General features: G+C 52.0%; 1 protein-coding gene across 1 annotated transcript; it reads left to right on the top strand.

The window, feature by feature from the left end:
- The first annotated feature begins 411 nt into the window (after positions 1 to 411).
- SH2D3A (SH2 domain containing 3A) lies at positions 412 to 15,467 on the top strand. The gene is made up of 10 exons (XM_032169448.2): positions 412 to 476; positions 4,062 to 4,198; positions 6,870 to 7,219; positions 8,058 to 8,134; positions 12,365 to 12,849; positions 12,949 to 13,064; positions 13,255 to 13,429; positions 13,517 to 13,628; positions 14,040 to 14,225; positions 14,927 to 15,467. Exons 2-10 carry the CDS (start codon positions 4,130 to 4,132, stop codon positions 15,085 to 15,087), a joined length of 1,731 nt encoding a protein of 576 aa, XP_032025339.1. The 5' UTR covers positions 412 to 476; positions 4,062 to 4,129; the 3' UTR covers positions 15,088 to 15,467.
- Positions 15,468 to 15,785: the final 318 nt, after the last annotated feature.

Below are 15,785 nucleotides of genomic sequence, written 5' to 3'. Positions count from 1 at the left end.
GGGTGGAAGGGAGGGGCAAGGTTCTAAGGGGCGGGAACGTTGGGATGAAATTTGTTCTATTTCCCTAAGGAACGGGGCTAAGAAGGAGGTGGTTGCGGGTGGGCGTAGTCACTCGGCGATGGGCGTGGCTATGTGCAAGGGGGAGGGCCATTGGCAGGAAAGGATGCGCGGTGCTCCCCTAGTAGGCAGGGTCTATGGAGAAAGCGATGCGATGCAAAAGGGGGCGTGGCTAGTAGCAAAAAATTGTTTTAAGGGGGCGGAGCAAGGGCCTGGGAAGTTAGTTTGAGGCGGGGCCCGCAGGGGGCGGGGTCTGCAGGAGGCGTGGTCAGGTAACTGGGCTGGGTTCCCACTAGGTGTGGTCTGGGAAGTCTGGGGCGGTGGCAAGGTGGAGGGCGGGGGTGACAGCAGCCCGGAGCCGCAGAGCCTCAGCTTCCGCCTGGACCCAGCCTCGTGGGAGCCCCGCGGGTCCTGCCCAGGTGAGTGGAGCCCCGGGGCAGATCCAGAACCGGGATTATTGGGATGGGGAGTCCTCTCTTTCCAGGTGGGGCCACCGGCTCGCAGGGAGGATCTGGGGTAGAAGAGGTCGCCTCGCGAATGAGTGGGTCGCTGTGCGTTACGCGTGTCGGTGTGCCCGGGCTTACCTGGGCGTGCCTCTCTAAGTGTATTTCCTGTGCAGCACAGAAAGCCATTGTTTCCATTTCTGCCTGAGTGATCCTTTTAAACGGCGAATCAGATCGGGCCCCTCCTTCACTTAAAACCCTTGGGCCATAGAGATTAAAATTCAAAGTCCACCAGTTTCTGCCTGGTCTCTCCTCCTGATCTCTCTAACCTCGTTTCCCTCCTATCTACTCCTTGCTCATCGTATTCCGGCTACACCAGCCGCCTTGATGATGTAAAATATAAAAATCAAGTCCATCTCAGCTCCAGGCCTTTGCCCTTACTGTACCCCTCATCCGGGCGACTCCTCCAAATCTTTGCCTAACTGCCTCCTTCTGTACTGAGGTCTCAGTTCCAATGTCACTTTATAGGAGAGGCTGTCCTGTCCAGCCTCCTCTATCACATCTCCCCGGCTTGTCACTTTCATTGATAACTCTTAGAAATGGTCTGTCTTCTCCATTCATCTTGTGCTTGTTTGCAGTCTGTCTTGCCCAGTCTACTGCAAGCTCTGGAGGGCAGGGCGGTGCCGGGCTTTAGTCTCCTTAGTCACTGTATCTCTAGGTCCTAGAACAGAGCCCGGTGCACAGCAAGTGCTCCAGCAACGTTCGTCCAATGTCAAAAGCGAGTCCTGCATACATCTGTGTTTGTGTTGCCTGTACTCGTGGTTCCCACCTTCCACGTCCTCCCCACACGTGGACACATGTTTATGATCCAACTGGAACATGAATAATCCCCTCTCTCCTCTCCCTATGCTTGGTCTGATTCCTGATTCTGCCCCCTTCTCTTCCGTGCCCACATAAATGATCCCAAAGGACTCAGAGGCAGGAGGATGACTTAGTTGGCCTTTGGCTGACCTATGGCCACCCTGTGTCCCCAAACTAACCAGAACCTTGCTATTTACTCAACTTCACTCTCACTAAGGGAGACACAAGACAAGAACTTGGGGTTGGGAGACTCTGAGACCGAGGCTAGCCCTGGTCCAGGTGACAAACAGGAAGCGCACAGGCATTCCAAAGACACACCGGGCTTCAGGTATGCGGCACTGGCAGCTGGCTCCCTGCCCAGCGCTCCTCCCCTAAAGCCACCTAGGGCTGGTCTGGGAACTTCCTGCTGACTCAGGAGGCAGGAATTTCTCTGCAGACCCTACCAGAAGACTTTGCAGGGCTGCGGGGAGAGGTTGCAGGAGAGTAAGAAGCAGATTATCTTCTTCTGGACCATCCAGAGAAATCTCCCCAACCAGACACCTGAGACACACTGGCCCTGAGGCCTGTGAGATTATCAGGAAACTACCAAAATGTCTGAGATCTAAATTCGATCATCATGATAACCAAATGTATGGGCTCCGAAATAGAAGGATCTGCAAAGGCAACATTGCTGTTTGCTGACATTGCTACGAAATGTGACCTTTTAAAAATCTTAACCCTGGGGTTACATTCTTTTTTTTTTTTTTTTTTTTTTTTTGAGACGGAGTCTTGCTCCGTCACCCAGGCTGGAGTGCAGTGGTGTGATCTTGGCTTACTGCAGGGTCTGCCTCCCGGGTTCAAGCGATTCTCTCGCCTCAGCCTCCTGAGTAGCTGGGACTACAGGCCCACGCCACCATGCCTGGCGAATTTTTGTATATTTAGTAGAGACGGGGTTTCACTATGTTGACCAGGCTGGTCTCAAACTCCTGACCTCAGATGATCCACCTGCCTCTGCCTCCCAAAGTGCTAGGATTACAAGAGTGAACCACTGTGCCTGGCCCCCAGCGTTGCTTCTAAAGCAAAAAATAGGGGTTAGACTTGCACCTATCCAGAGAACCTCTGAGTGTGCGCATAGGTTGCCGAGAAGCCATGGATGTTTGTAAGTTAAATTCCCCCTGACTGGGATGTTTTTTCACCCAGAGAGTCACCTGGCACACTCCCCAGAATTCCTTCCAGACTTTACTCAATGAGACCTTCCCAGGCCACATGATCAAAAATGTTCACCCAGCCTGGGCAACATGGCAAGACCCAATCTCTACATATATATATTTAAAAATTAGCCAGGCACGGCCAGACGCAGTGGCTCATGCTGGTAATCCCAGTGCTTTGGGAGGCTGAAGCGGGTGGATCACCTGAGGTCAGGTGTTCAAGACCAGCCTGGCCAACATGGAGAAACCCCATCTCTATTAAAAATATTTGAAAAATTAGCCGGGCGTGGTGACACACACCTGTAGCCCCAGCTACTCAGGAGGCTGAGGCACGAGAATTGCTTGAACCCAGGAGGTGGAAGTTGCAATGAACTGAGATCATGCCACTGCACTCCAGCCTGGACAACAGAGTGAGACTCGGTCTCAAAAAAAAAAAAAAAAAAATTAGCTGGGTACAGTGGCCCATGCTTATAGTCCCAGCTACTCAGAAGGATGAGGTGGGAGGATCACTTGAGGCCCAGGAGGTCAAGGCTGCCATGAGCTGTGATTGCACCACTGCACTCCAGCCTGGGTAATAAAGCAAGACCCTGTCTCAAAAAAAAAAAAAAAAAAAAAAGAGTGTTCACCCCAGCACCTGTACTTTCATTATATCCCATCCATGGTTTAGTTTGTCTAGCACTCACTCATGTACGCCATCATCTAGTTCTTTTCGGAGGTGCTGCTCCCCAGTAGAATGTCAGCTTCCAAGGACAGAGATTTCCATCTGTTTTGTTCAATGCTATGTCTCCAGGGCCTAGAACAGAGCCTGGGACCCCATAAGGTGCTGAATAAATAGGGGTCCAGTGAATTCATTAATTACATTTCTGCAAGATGGGGTGGCATGATGTTATCTTCAGTCATTTTTTTTTTCTTCAATTGCATTATATTTGGAACAGGCATGATGGTGACATCTGTAATCCCAACTACTTGGGAGGCTGAGGCTAGAGGATTCCTTGAGCCCAGGAATTCAAGGCTAAAGTGTGCTATGATCATACCTGTGAATAGCACTGCACTCCAGCCTGGGCAACACATGAGACCTCTCTCTTTACATGTAAAAAAAAAAAAGTCTGAGTGCAGTGGCTTATGCCTGTAATCCCAGCACTTTGGGAGGCTGAGGCAGGTGGATCACCTGAGGTCAGGAGTTCAAGACCAGCCTGACTAATATGATGAAACCCCATCTCTACTAAAAATACAAAAAAAAAAAAAAAAAAAAATTAGCTGGGTGTGGTGGTGCATGCCTGTAATCCGAGCTACTTGGGAGGCTGAGGCAGGAGAATCGCTTGAACCTGGGAGGCAGAGGTTGCAGTGAGCCAAGATTGCACCATTGCACTCCAGCCTGGGTGATAGAATGAGACTGTCTCAAAAAAAAAAAAAAAAAAAAAGATTTGACGGAGCTGTCTCCAAAATTAAGAAGGGGATGGAAGGAGCTGACCCAGACACTCAAGAAGAAGGGCTAATTATTCCCATTTTACAGATGTGGAAGACTGAGGCCTGTTGAAAGTGCAGAGCTCAGCCCTGGCACCTTCTGTCCCCAAGAGCTCCATGCAGGTGCCACAGGATGGAGAAGACCTTGCTGGCCAACCCTGGTACCACGGCCTCCTGTCCCGCCAGGTACCACCCACAGCAGGCCCTCAGCACCGTCTGGTGGGGAGCCTCTCCCACCCTTGCTGAGGACTCCTGGGTCCCTGAATGAGGGACTTAGTGCCAAGGTCTATTGGGACAGGTGGCAGAGGGCTGGGGACTGTCTTGAAGGTTGGCTGGCTGGGGACTGTCACTATATTTAAATTATCACTTTCTTTGGGATGATGAGATTGGTGATGGAGCTTAAGGAGAGTCCTAATGCCCCCAAACTACTCTTGGCTCTGGCCGTCTCTCCCTCTGAACTCCATCTACCTCCTGGTATTTCCCTCTAAATGTGAGGCTCCCAAGCCAGGCACAGTGGCTCACGCCTGTAATCCCAACAGTTTGAGAGGCTGAGGCGGGCGGATCACTTGAAGTCAGGAGTTCAAGACCAGCCTGGCCTACATGGTGAAACCCCATCTCTACTAAAAATACAAAAATTAGCTGGATGTGGTGGTATGCGCCTGTAGTCCTAGCTACTTGGGAGGCTGAGGCAGGAGAATCTCTTGAACCCGGGAGGCAGAGTTTGTAGTGAGCCAAAATTGTGCCACTGCACTCCAGACTGGGTAACAGAGCGAGACTCTGTCAAAAACATAAATAAATAAACAAACAAACAAATCTGAGGCTCCCACCTCCATCTGAAACTCAGTTGTCACCCCAAAAAATTCTGGGACCCTGAGCATCTCATGAAATCATGAGAGGCAGTAGAGCTTAATAGTTAAAATCCCATAATCTAGACCCAGACACCCTAGGTTCGAATCCAAACCCTACAACTTATATTGTGTGTGACCTTCGGCAGGATATTTGACCTCTCTGGGCCTCAGTCTCCCCATCTTTAACATAGGGATAGCAAGCCAAGCATGTTGGCTCATGCCTGTAATCCCAGCACTTGGGGAGGCTGAGGCAAGAGGATCACTTGAGGCCAGGAGTTCCAAACCAGTCTGGGCAACATAGCAGAACTCTGTCTCTACAAAAAAAAAAAAAAAGAAAAAGCAAAAATTAGCCAGGCATGGGTGGCATGTACCTGTTGTCCCAACTACTCAGGAGGCTGAGATGGGAGGATTGCTTAAGCCCAGGAGGTCAAGGCTGTGAGTGAGCCATGATTGCTCCACTGCACTCAGCCTGGACCATCGAGAGAGACCTTGACTCAAAAAAAAAAAAAAAAGGCCGAAAGAAAAAAATGGACCGAGCACGGTGACTCATGCCTGTAATCCCAGCACTTTGGGAGGCCGAGGTGGTTAGGTCACCTGAGGTCAGGAGTTCGAGACCAGCCTGACCTATATGATGAAACCCCATCTCTACTAAAAATACAAAAAATTACCCGGGAATGGTGGCACGCACCTGTAATCCCAGCTACTTGGGAGGCTGAGACAGGAGAATCACTTGAACCTGGGAGGCGGAGGTTGCAGTGAGCCGAGATCGTGCCATTGCACTCCAGCCTGGGCAACAAGAGTGAAACTCCATCTCAAAGAACAAAAAAAAAAAAAAAAAAAAAAGGTATAATAATACCTACCACCCCTGTTACAGGAATTACAGGAGTTAATACCCTTTACATTCAAAGCAGTGCTTGACATACAGTAAGGGCTGCACACACGTGTCTGCTACATCTATTATTCGGCCCCCAGACCCCACGTTCAGCTCTACTTTGCCTCTCTCTGGGGTCCTGGCCCTTCTACCTACCTCCCCAAGCCTTTTTTTTTTGAGACATGATCTCACTCTGTCACCCATGCTGGAGTGTGATGGCTCCATCTCGGCTCACTGCAACCTCTGCCTCCTGGGTTCAAGCGATTCTCCCACCTCAGCCTCCTGAGTAGCTGGAATGACAGGTGCACATCACCACGCCCAGCTAATTTTTATATTTTTTGGTAGAGACAGGGTTTTGCCATGTTGCCCAGGCTGGTCTCAAACTCCTGATCTCAAGTGATCGGTCTACCTCAGCCTCCCAAAGTGCTGGGATTACAGGTGTGAGCCACTGTGCCCCACACTTCCTACCCTATTTTGACACCAGCCACCACAGCTGGCATAAGACTGCTTGCAAATGTTTATAAAAGAGGGGGCCCCAATCTGGAAGCATCCAGCTAATGGCTTCTCTTGAAGCCACATTTGCGTAACAAGCCCAGTGCATTTACCAAATTAGATGTTGCATTGGTCAGCATCAGCTAGTGGCTGTAACTAACATTCCCAAGATATCACCAGCTAAACACAGTCAACATGTTAATGTCATAGTCCAAGGTGGTTGAGAAGTGGAGATGCAAAGCTCCATAAATCAATCGGGAGCCAAGTGCATCTTGTAGCTCTGTCATCCCTCTGGGCTTTGGGGGATATCAGCTGACAGATAGGGGACACAACCTATAAGATTGTGCAGCAGGGTTTTATGGGCCGTGTCTGGATATTTCCCATAGCCCTTCTACCCCACATCCCATTGGCCAGTTCTCATCACATGACAACCCTAGCTGCAAGGGAGCCTGGGAAATGTAGTCTACTTAGGTGCCAGGAGAAAGGGGGACAGAACTTAGTGTGAACGTTCCCAGTCTTTCCCTGCCACAGAAGTTTCACTGGGGGAGCTGTTCTTGGGCAGTAGGGGCAATGGTTGAGGGAGCCACCATTAACCACTGCTCTGGACTCATTCCTAATTCCCCTGCCCCCTGACCTCCATCCACAGAAGGCTGAAGCTCTTCTTCAGCAAGATGGCGACTTCCTGGTTCGTGCCTCTGGGTCCCGTGGGGGCCACCCCGTGATCTCCTGCCGCTGGCGGGGCTCAGCCCTCCATTTTGAGGTGCTCCGTGTGGCCCTGCGTCCCCGGCCAGGCCGACCTGCAGCCCTCTTTCAACTGGAGGATGAGCAATTCCCCAGCATACCCGCTCTGGTTCACAGTTATATGACAGGCAGGCGCCCACTGTCCCAGGCCACAGGGGCTGTGGTCTCCAGGCCTGTGACTTGGCAGGGGCCTCTGCGACGCAGCTTTAGCGAGGACACCCTGATGGATGGCCCAGCTCGGATACAGCCTCTCAGGTACTCACAGTCTCCCTGCCTCCTTGAGAACACCCAACACTCCCAGGGTTTTCCAACTCAATGGTTGACTTTTTTTTTTTTTTTTTTTTTGACTGAGTCTCACTCTGTTGCCCAGGCTGGAGTGCAGTGGCATGATCTCAGCTCACTGCAACCTCCACATCTCAGGTTCAAGCAATTCTCCTGCCTCAGCCTCCAGAGTAGCTGGGATTACAGGAGTGCACCACCATGCCCAGCTAATTTTTTTACTTTTTTATGTCTATTTTTTTCTTGAGTGGAAGTCTCACTCTGTTGTCCAGGCTGGAGTGCAATGGCACAATCTCAGCTCACTGCAACCTCCGCCTCCCGGGTTCAAGCGATTCTCCTGTCTCAGCTTCCCGAGTAGCTGGGATTACAAGGGTGCACCACCATGCCTGGCTAATTTTTGTATTTTTAGTAGAGACAGGGTTTCACCATGTTGGCCAGGCTGGTCTCAAACTCCTGACCTCAAGTGATCCATCCGCCTCGGCCTCCCATAGTGCTGGGATTACAGGTGTGAGCCACCGCACGCGGCCTTGGTTGACTTTTGAGGCCCGAACATTCTTAGTTGTGGGGGAGGAGGTGGAGATATCCTGTGCATCTTAGGATGCTGAGCAGCATTCCTGAGTTCCATCCAACTAGATACTACTAGTCGTGACAACTAAAGATGTCTCCACACGTTGCTAAGAGTCCCCTGGACATAGGTCACCTTGGTTGGTTGAGACTTACTGGTACAAAGTAACTGGACACAGGGTTTTCCAGATATTGGTGGAGGACACTGCTTAGGTGGGGACTACAGGTCTCTCCCACTTCTGTCCCCCAGGGCAAGGAAGTGGAGCAACAGTCAGCCTGCAGATTTGGCACATATGGGGCGGTCAAGAGAAGACCCCACTGGGATGGGTGAGTGTCTGCCAGAATGGCCTGTGGCTCAGGGATTGGCTCTGCCACTCACCACCTAAGAGAGCTTGGTCAGGTGCAAGAACCTCTTGGAGACTCAATTTCTTGCTTTAGAAAATGATGACAATCACGATGACTTAAAACACGCAGGCACTTTGTGGGTGCTTAAAATGTGTGTTTACAAGGCTGAGCGCGGTGGCTCATGCCTGTAATCCCAGCACGTTGGGAGGCCAAGGCCGGTGGATCACTTGAGGTCAGGAATTCGAGACCAGCCTGGCCAACATGGTGAAACCCCATCTCCACTAAAAACGCAAAATTAGCTGAGCGTGGTGGCACGCACCTGTAATCCCAGCTACTCTGGAGGCTGCAGCAGGAGAATCGCTTGAACCCGGGAGGCGGAGGTTGCAGGGAGCCGAGATGGCACCACTGCACTCCAGACTGGATGACAGAACAAAACTCCATCTCAAAAAAAAAAAAAAAAAAGTGTGTTTACAATTATTCCAAGGAGCTGTACCTGTTCTGACCACAGCTTACCTTGCTAACAACTTCTGCTACATACCCTCCTCATGCTGGTCACACAGCCCTCCTTGCAGTTGTTCGAACCCTCAGGCTTTTATTCCCGCCTCAGGGCCTTTGCACTTTACATTTCCACCAGTGATGGGAACATTCGCATTCCCCAAATTTTTTCCTGAGTGGCTCCTCCCCATCCAGGGTAAGTTCCTCAAAGCAGTTGAGTCTGACGGTCTTACCTAAAGGAGGACTCAACTGAATGCCCCCTCATGCCCCTTTTTTCCCATCCTTCTCCCAACCCCATTCAACATGAGCCCTCCCTGCATCCCAGGCCCTGCACAGAGTGCTAGGATACATCAACGAACCAGAAAGAGACAAAGATCCCTGCCCGATGGGAGCCAACAGTCTATGGGAGGACAACAAACCATGAACCACAAAAATAAGGCAATTTTGTTTGCTTCAAGATGAAAATTAAAACACAGTAAGGCAAGGCCAGGCACAGTGGCTCAGGCCTGTAATCCCAGCACTTTGGGAGGCCGAGGTGGGTGGATCACCTGAAGTCAGGAGTTCAAGACCAGCCTGGCCAACATGGTGAAACCCCGTCTCTACCAAAAATTAGCCGGGCGTGGTGGCACATGCCTGTAATCCCAGCTACTCGGGAGGCTGAGGCATGAGAATTGCTTGAACCCAGGAGGCGGAGGTTGCAGTGAGCCAAAATCGCACCACTGCACTCCAACCTGGACAACAGAGTAAGACTCTGTCTCAAAACAAAAAAAACCAGTAAGGGAAGGGTGAGGTGGCTCGGGTCTGTAATCCTAGCACTTTGGGAGGCCCAGGTGGGTGGATCACTTGAGGTCAGGAGTTCGAGACCAGCCTGGCCAACATGGTGAAAACCCATCTCTACTGAAGAAAAAAACAAAAAACAAAAATTAGCCAGGTGTGGTGGCTTATGCCTGTAATCCCAGCTACTTCGGACGCTGAGGCAGGAGAATTGCTTGAACCCAGGAGGTGGAGGTTGCAGTAAGCCAAGATTGCACCACCGCATTCCAGCCTGGGCGACAGAGTGAGACTCTGTCTCAAAAAAACAAAAAAAAAACAAAAAACAAAAACAAAACAAAAAAACAAAAAAAAAAAAAACAGAGTAAGGGAGATAGGGACTATAAAGATGGAGATGTATATTGCAATTTTATTTTATTTTTAATTATTTATTTTTGAGATAGAGTTGTGCTCTTGTTGCCCAGGATGGAGTGCAATGGCGTGATATTGGCTCACTGCAACCTCCACCTTCTGGGTTCAAGCGATTTTCCTGCCTCAGCCTCCTGAGTAGCTGGGATTACAGGCACGTGCATCACACCCTGCTAATTTTGTATTTTTAGTACAGATGGGGTTTCACGACATTGGCCAGGCTGGTCTCGAACTCCTGACCTCAGGTGATCCACCCACCTCGACCTCCCAAAGTGGTGGGATTACAGGCGTGAGCCATTGTACCTGGGCAAGCAATTTTAAATAGTATTCAGGAAAGGCCCCGTTGCAGAAAAAAATAAAATAAAATTGAAGGAAATGAGGGAGGTAACAAGGTGGATAACTGGGGGATAAGCAGGCAGGAAGAAGAGGCAGTGCAAAGGCTCTTGGGTCAGAATAAGAATTTAAGCTGTTCATTCAACCAAAAAATGAGTGGGCAGCTGGGTGTGGTGTTGCATGCCTGTGGTCTTAGCCACTTGGGAGGTTGAAGCAGGAGGACTCCTTGAACCCAGCAAGTCAAGGCTGCAGTGAGCCATGATCGCACCATTGCACTCCAGCCTGGGCCACAGAGTGAGACCCTGTCTCAAATTAAAAAAAAAAGAAGAAGAAGAAGAAAAGGAAGGGCTGGGTGCAGTGGCTCAAGCCTGTAATCCCAGCACTTTGGGAGGCCGAAGCAGGCGGATCACGAGGTCAAGAGATCAAGACCATCCTGGCCAACATGGTGAAACCCCGTCTCTACTAAAAATACAAAAATTAGCTGGGTGCGGTGGTGCCTGTGGTCCCAGCTACACGGGAGGCTGAAGCAGGAGAATCACTTGAACCCAGGAGGCAGAGGTTGCAATAAGCCGAGATGGCGCCACTGCACTCCAGCCTGGTGACAGAGTGAGACTTCATCAAGAAACAAAAGAAAGGAAGGAAGGGAGGGAGGGAGGGAGGGAAGGAGGGACAGATGAGTGTAGCTGAAGCAGAGGGAATGAGGGGAGAGTCAGAGAGGGAGACGCTGGGGCTCAGATTGTGAGGATTTTTCAGCTACTGTGAGCACTTTGGACCTTAACTCAGAGTGAGCCAGGCACTGTTGGATGATTTCAAGTTCCTAGAAAAGAGCCTATTCAAAGGCCTGGTAAATACAGTCTCCCAAAAGTCTTAGTACAGTTTTAAGTACTAATAGTCCAGGAGGTCAACATGCCACCAACTTACAAAGGACATCATTTGAAAGTTTAGGGTGAGGGGAGGGAACTTAGAGGAGGGGTCAGTAGGTGCAGCAAACCACCATGGCACACGGATACTCAACCTCCACATTCTGCATGTGTATCTTGTTTTATTTTTTTTTTTTAGAGGAAATAAAAAAAAAAGAAAAAGTTTAATAAGCTTGGTTTCTTTGACACTTATCTGAGTGTCATACCATACATAGCTTTGTGAATTTTTTATACTTTGTCTCTCTATAGATAGCTATATTAATTATATATATTTTATATAGATATATCTATGGAGAGATATAATATATATTATCACAAAAAAGTAAAATATCTATCATATATAAATGTAATTATATATAGTATATAGGGCAACATTATACATTTAATGTTAATTTTATTTAACATATACTTAATTTTAATATATATTATATATTTATATAATATATAGATATCTATCTCTATAGATATGATATAGAGAGATATATCTATACTTAATTGTAGATAGATAGATATCTTTTTTTTTTTTTTTCGAGACAGGGTCTCACCCTGTCATCCAAGCTGGAGTGCAGTGGTGCAGTCATACCTCACTGCAGCCTCTGGCTCAAGTGATCCTCCCACCTCTGCCTCCCAAGTAGCTGGGACCACAGGTGCATGCCACCATGCCCAGCTAATTTTCTAACTTTTTGTAGAGACAAGATCTTGCTATGTTGCCCAGGCTGGTCTGGAATCCCTGGCCTCAAGCAATCCTCTCACCTTGGCCTCCCAAAATGCTGAGATTACAGGCATCAGCCACCACGCTCATCCTTTTTTTAAAAAAATTTTTAATTTCTTTGGGTCACTGCTTACCATCTTTCAGTCAGAGGGGCAAAAACAAAGAATTCAAATTTAAAATGTAGTATTCAGAATTCATAGGGTCAGGCAAGGTGGCTCATGCCTGTGATCCCAGCACCTTGGGAGGACGAGGAGGGAGGATTGCTTGAGACTAGGAATTCCAGACCAGCCTGGGCAACACAGTGAGATCCCATCTCCATAAAATAAAATAAAATATTTAAAAAATAATTTACAGAACTATAGAGACGCCAAAGTTTTCTAACCATGTGTAAGCATGTAGCATTTCTACTGTCAAGGTGGTTGAAATTCAAAACTGCACCCGGATAGGTTGTTATACCCCATTATTGGAATGAGTGGATAAATCAGGTGGGTGGTAGCCGATGAAGCTCTCACCCCCGCCCATTCAGCAGTCTTCTCTGTGTATTCCCATTGACCCCTCTTGTATGACCTCTAGGAGCCTCCACCATGCCCGTATCTGCCTTGCCCCGAACGGGCAGTGATCCCGTGTTGCTGAAGGCCCCCACTCCCCTAGGAACTGTTGCCGACAGTCTCAGGGCCTCCGATGGGCAGCTTCAAGCCAAGGCACCAACAAAGCCCCCCCGGACACCCTCCTTCGAACTGCCTGATGCCTCTGAACGTCCCCCAACGTACTGCGAGCTGGTGCCCCGAGTGCCCAGTATCCAGGGAACATCCCCGAGGCAAAGCTGCCCAGAGCCAGAGGCCCCATGGTGGGAGGCCGAGGAGGATGAGGAGGAAGAGAATAGATGTTTTACAAGACCACAGGCTGAGATCTCTTTCTGCCCCCCTGATGCCCCCTCCTGCCTGCTGGGCCCCCAGAATCGGCCCCTGGAACCCCAAGTCCTGAATACTCTCCGTGGCCTGTTCCTGGAGCACCATCCTGGGAGCACCGCCCTTCACCTGCTATTGGTAGACTGCCAGGTGGGTCACCTTCTGGGATGCTCCTCCCCAGGCCCAGGGCAAGACCCAAACATACCTACATAATCACTTTTCACCTGACTTTCCCATTCCCTTCTGCAGGCCACAGGCCTCCTGGGAGTGACCAGGGATCAGCGGGGCAACATGGGAGTCTCATCTGGCCTGGAGCTGCTCACTCTTCCCCATGGACACCGCTTGAGGTTGGAACTGCTGGAGAGGTGAGCCAGCAGCTTGGAATCTTGGTTGGGGGAGGCCAATTCCCCCGACTTCCCAAGGTCTCCAAACAGCTCCCCACTCATGGCTCCCCAGGGAAGAAGGGAGATGGGGCAATGCCACCTCCTGTCCCCCCTCACCCCTGCATTACAAACCTCCCCACTTCCCCCAGACCCTTGCCCTCCGCCTCTGCAGGCATGAGACACTGGCGCTGGCCGGGGCGCTGGCGGTGCTGGGCTGCTCGGGGCCGCTGGAGGAGCGCGCAGCCGCACTGAGGGGCCTGGTAGAGCTGGCGCTGGCGCTGCGGCCAGGGGCGGCGGGGGACCTGCCTGGGCTGGCTGCGGTCATGGGCGCCCTGCTCATGCCCCAGGTTCGTTGGGAGCAGGGACTGGAGGAAGCTGGAGTGCGGGTGACTGGGAAGACTGGAAAGGAGGCATGCACAGGTCTCTTCTCTCAGGTGTCCCGGTTGGAGCACACGTGGCGCCAGCTCCGAAGGAGCCACACGGAGGCTGCGCTGGCCTTTGAGCAGGAGCTAAAGCCGCTGATGCGGGCTCTGGACGAGGGCGCTGGTGAGTGAAGGTCTGGGGCTTGGCATCCCCTGGGGGCCCAGACCAAATTTAACAGGACTCAATCTAGTCCTATGCCCAGTCCCTGCATCTGTTCTAGGCCGGGTCCCTTCACCATAGGCCCCGCCCTCCACATGAGCGTTGGTCCTGGCCCTTTCCCTAGGCCCCGCCCTCCACACGAGACTTGTTCCTAGGCCACGCCCCCACCAGCCTTTGTCCCAGCCCCTTTCCCTAGGCCACGCCCCTTCGCCATAGACCCCCGCCCTCCATACGGGGCGTCTGGTCCTGGCCCCTTTCCACAGACCCCGCTGTCGCTCAGTCCTAAGCCCCGCCCCTGCATTTGTCCTAGGTTCCACCTCCGCCCTATGCCCCATCTACAGCCCCAAACCCTGATCAGACCCTCCACCTCCGCAGGACCTTGCGACCCCGGCGAGGTGGCGCTGCCGCACGTGGCACCCATGGTGCGCCTGCTGGAGGGCGAGGAAGTCGCGGGGCCGCTGGACGAGAGCTGTGAGCGGTTGTTGCGCACCCTGCACGGGGCTCGTCACATGGCCCGGGACGCACCCAAATTCCGCAAGGTGGCAGCCCAGCGCCTGCGAGGTGAGCGTTCCCTCTGCGCTGGACTGCAGACTTCAGAGGACCCTGCAAGTTCTAACCGGATCCCCCAAACCCAGCCTGTCCCAGGAGGGGAGCCTCTCGCCACGCCTCCCGGAGCCCCACCCAAACTGGGACGGCTCCACTCCAGGAAGGTTCTCACCCCAAGCAAACGCTGCATCCAGCGGTCTTGATAGGAACAGGGCCTTCCACCTCAAAACGGGCCGCCCTGCCCCCAGAGCCACCTCCGCGGGTCCCCACTCCCCCTTCCCACCTAAGACGATCCCGCCCCCCAGGGATCTCGATCCCCAAGAACGCCCTGCTCCCTCCAAAACGACTCCTCCCTCTTATCCTAGGGCGGCCCACCCGGCAAGATCCCCCACCTTCCCCGACAACCTGGGATCCCGTCCTCGGGGCAGCCCCACGTCCAGCTACAGCCCCTAAGGCGGGACCCCCAGGATCTGGCACCTGGAACAGGCCGCCCCCTTGCACAGCAGTAGAGCCCCTCAGGCACCCCACCCCCATTCCTGCAGAGAGCTGGAAGCCCCCTCCCCTCTGAGCCCGCCTAGTCATCCCTCAGCTGGGGCAGGTCCCTCCCGGGCCCCTGTTGGGTCAAAGTCCTCTGGGGAAAGGAAGGTGCGGGGAGGTTGGGAGGGGCAAGGCGGGCGCCTGGGCCCAGCCCCCAGCCCACCTGACCTTGCTTCCAGGATTCCGGCCTAACCCGGAGCTGAGGGAGGCCCTGACCACCGGCTTCGTGCGGAGGCTGCTCTGGGGTAGCCGGGGCGCGGGAGCTCCGCGCGCTGAACGCTTTGAGAAGTTCCAGCGCGTCCTCGGCGTCCTGTCGCAGCGCCTGGAGCCTGACCGCTGAGAGCGCAGACACCCTTCTTCACACCCGGGACCCCCAGGTTTTTGCGAACCCCAGAAGAGACCAAAGAAGTCGTCCCAGGCTCTTCACACCTCAGGTGGAATCCTGCCCTGTGCCTCACAGAAGAGGTGGGGAGCGCAGTCAGGGTCACCTGGGTCATGGTGAACATGTGACCTGCAGATCTGGCATCAGAGGCCAGAGTTCGAATGTGACTCCACCTCTTAAAAGCTGTGATTTCTAGCAGATGACTTCACCTCTCTGTGTCTGCCTTTAACAAAATCATAGCCGTGCAGCAGCTCAGGCCCATAATCTCAGCACTTTGGGAGGCCGAGGCGGAAGGAAGGCTTGAGGCCAGGAGTTCAAGACCAGCCAGGGCAACATGGTGAGACCTCATCTCTACAAAAACTGAAAAATAAAAAACTTTTTAAAAATGTAAAAGTTGAGGCTGTGTACTTTCTAAGAATTGTGGCCGGGAATGAGACGGCAGGTGGAGAATGCCTGGCACACAGTAGGTCTTCAATAAGTGCTACCCATTCTCAGAAGCTGCAGTGCATTCAGAAGGGATGAAACTTGGTGTCCTGGCCAGGTGCGGTGGCTCACGCCCATAATCCCAGCACTTTAGGAGGCCGAGGCAGATGGATCACTTGAGGTCAGGAGTTCGAGACCAGCCTGGCCAACATGGCAAAACCCTGTCTCTACAA

Source organism: Hylobates moloch, unplaced genomic scaffold (genome assembly GCF_009828535.3).
Source record: "Hylobates moloch isolate HMO894 unplaced genomic scaffold, HMol_V3 SCAFFOLD_12, whole genome shotgun sequence".
NCBI lineage: Eukaryota > Metazoa > Chordata > Mammalia > Primates > Hylobatidae > Hylobates > Hylobates moloch.
This window is presented reverse-complemented; position numbering and strand designations above follow the sequence as displayed.

Coding starts and splice junctions, on each gene's coding strand:
- SH2D3A (XM_032169448.2), top strand. CDS start 4,130: ATGCAGGTGCCACAGGATGGAGAAGACCTTGCTGGCCAACCCTGGTAC. Junction 12,850..12,948: donor TGCTATTGGTAGACTGCCAG/GTGGGTCACCTT, acceptor TCCCTTCTGCAG/GCCACAGGCCTCCTGGGAGT. Junction 13,430..13,516: donor GCGCCCTGCTCATGCCCCAG/GTTCGTTGGGAG, acceptor CTCTTCTCTCAG/GTGTCCCGGTTGGAGCACAC.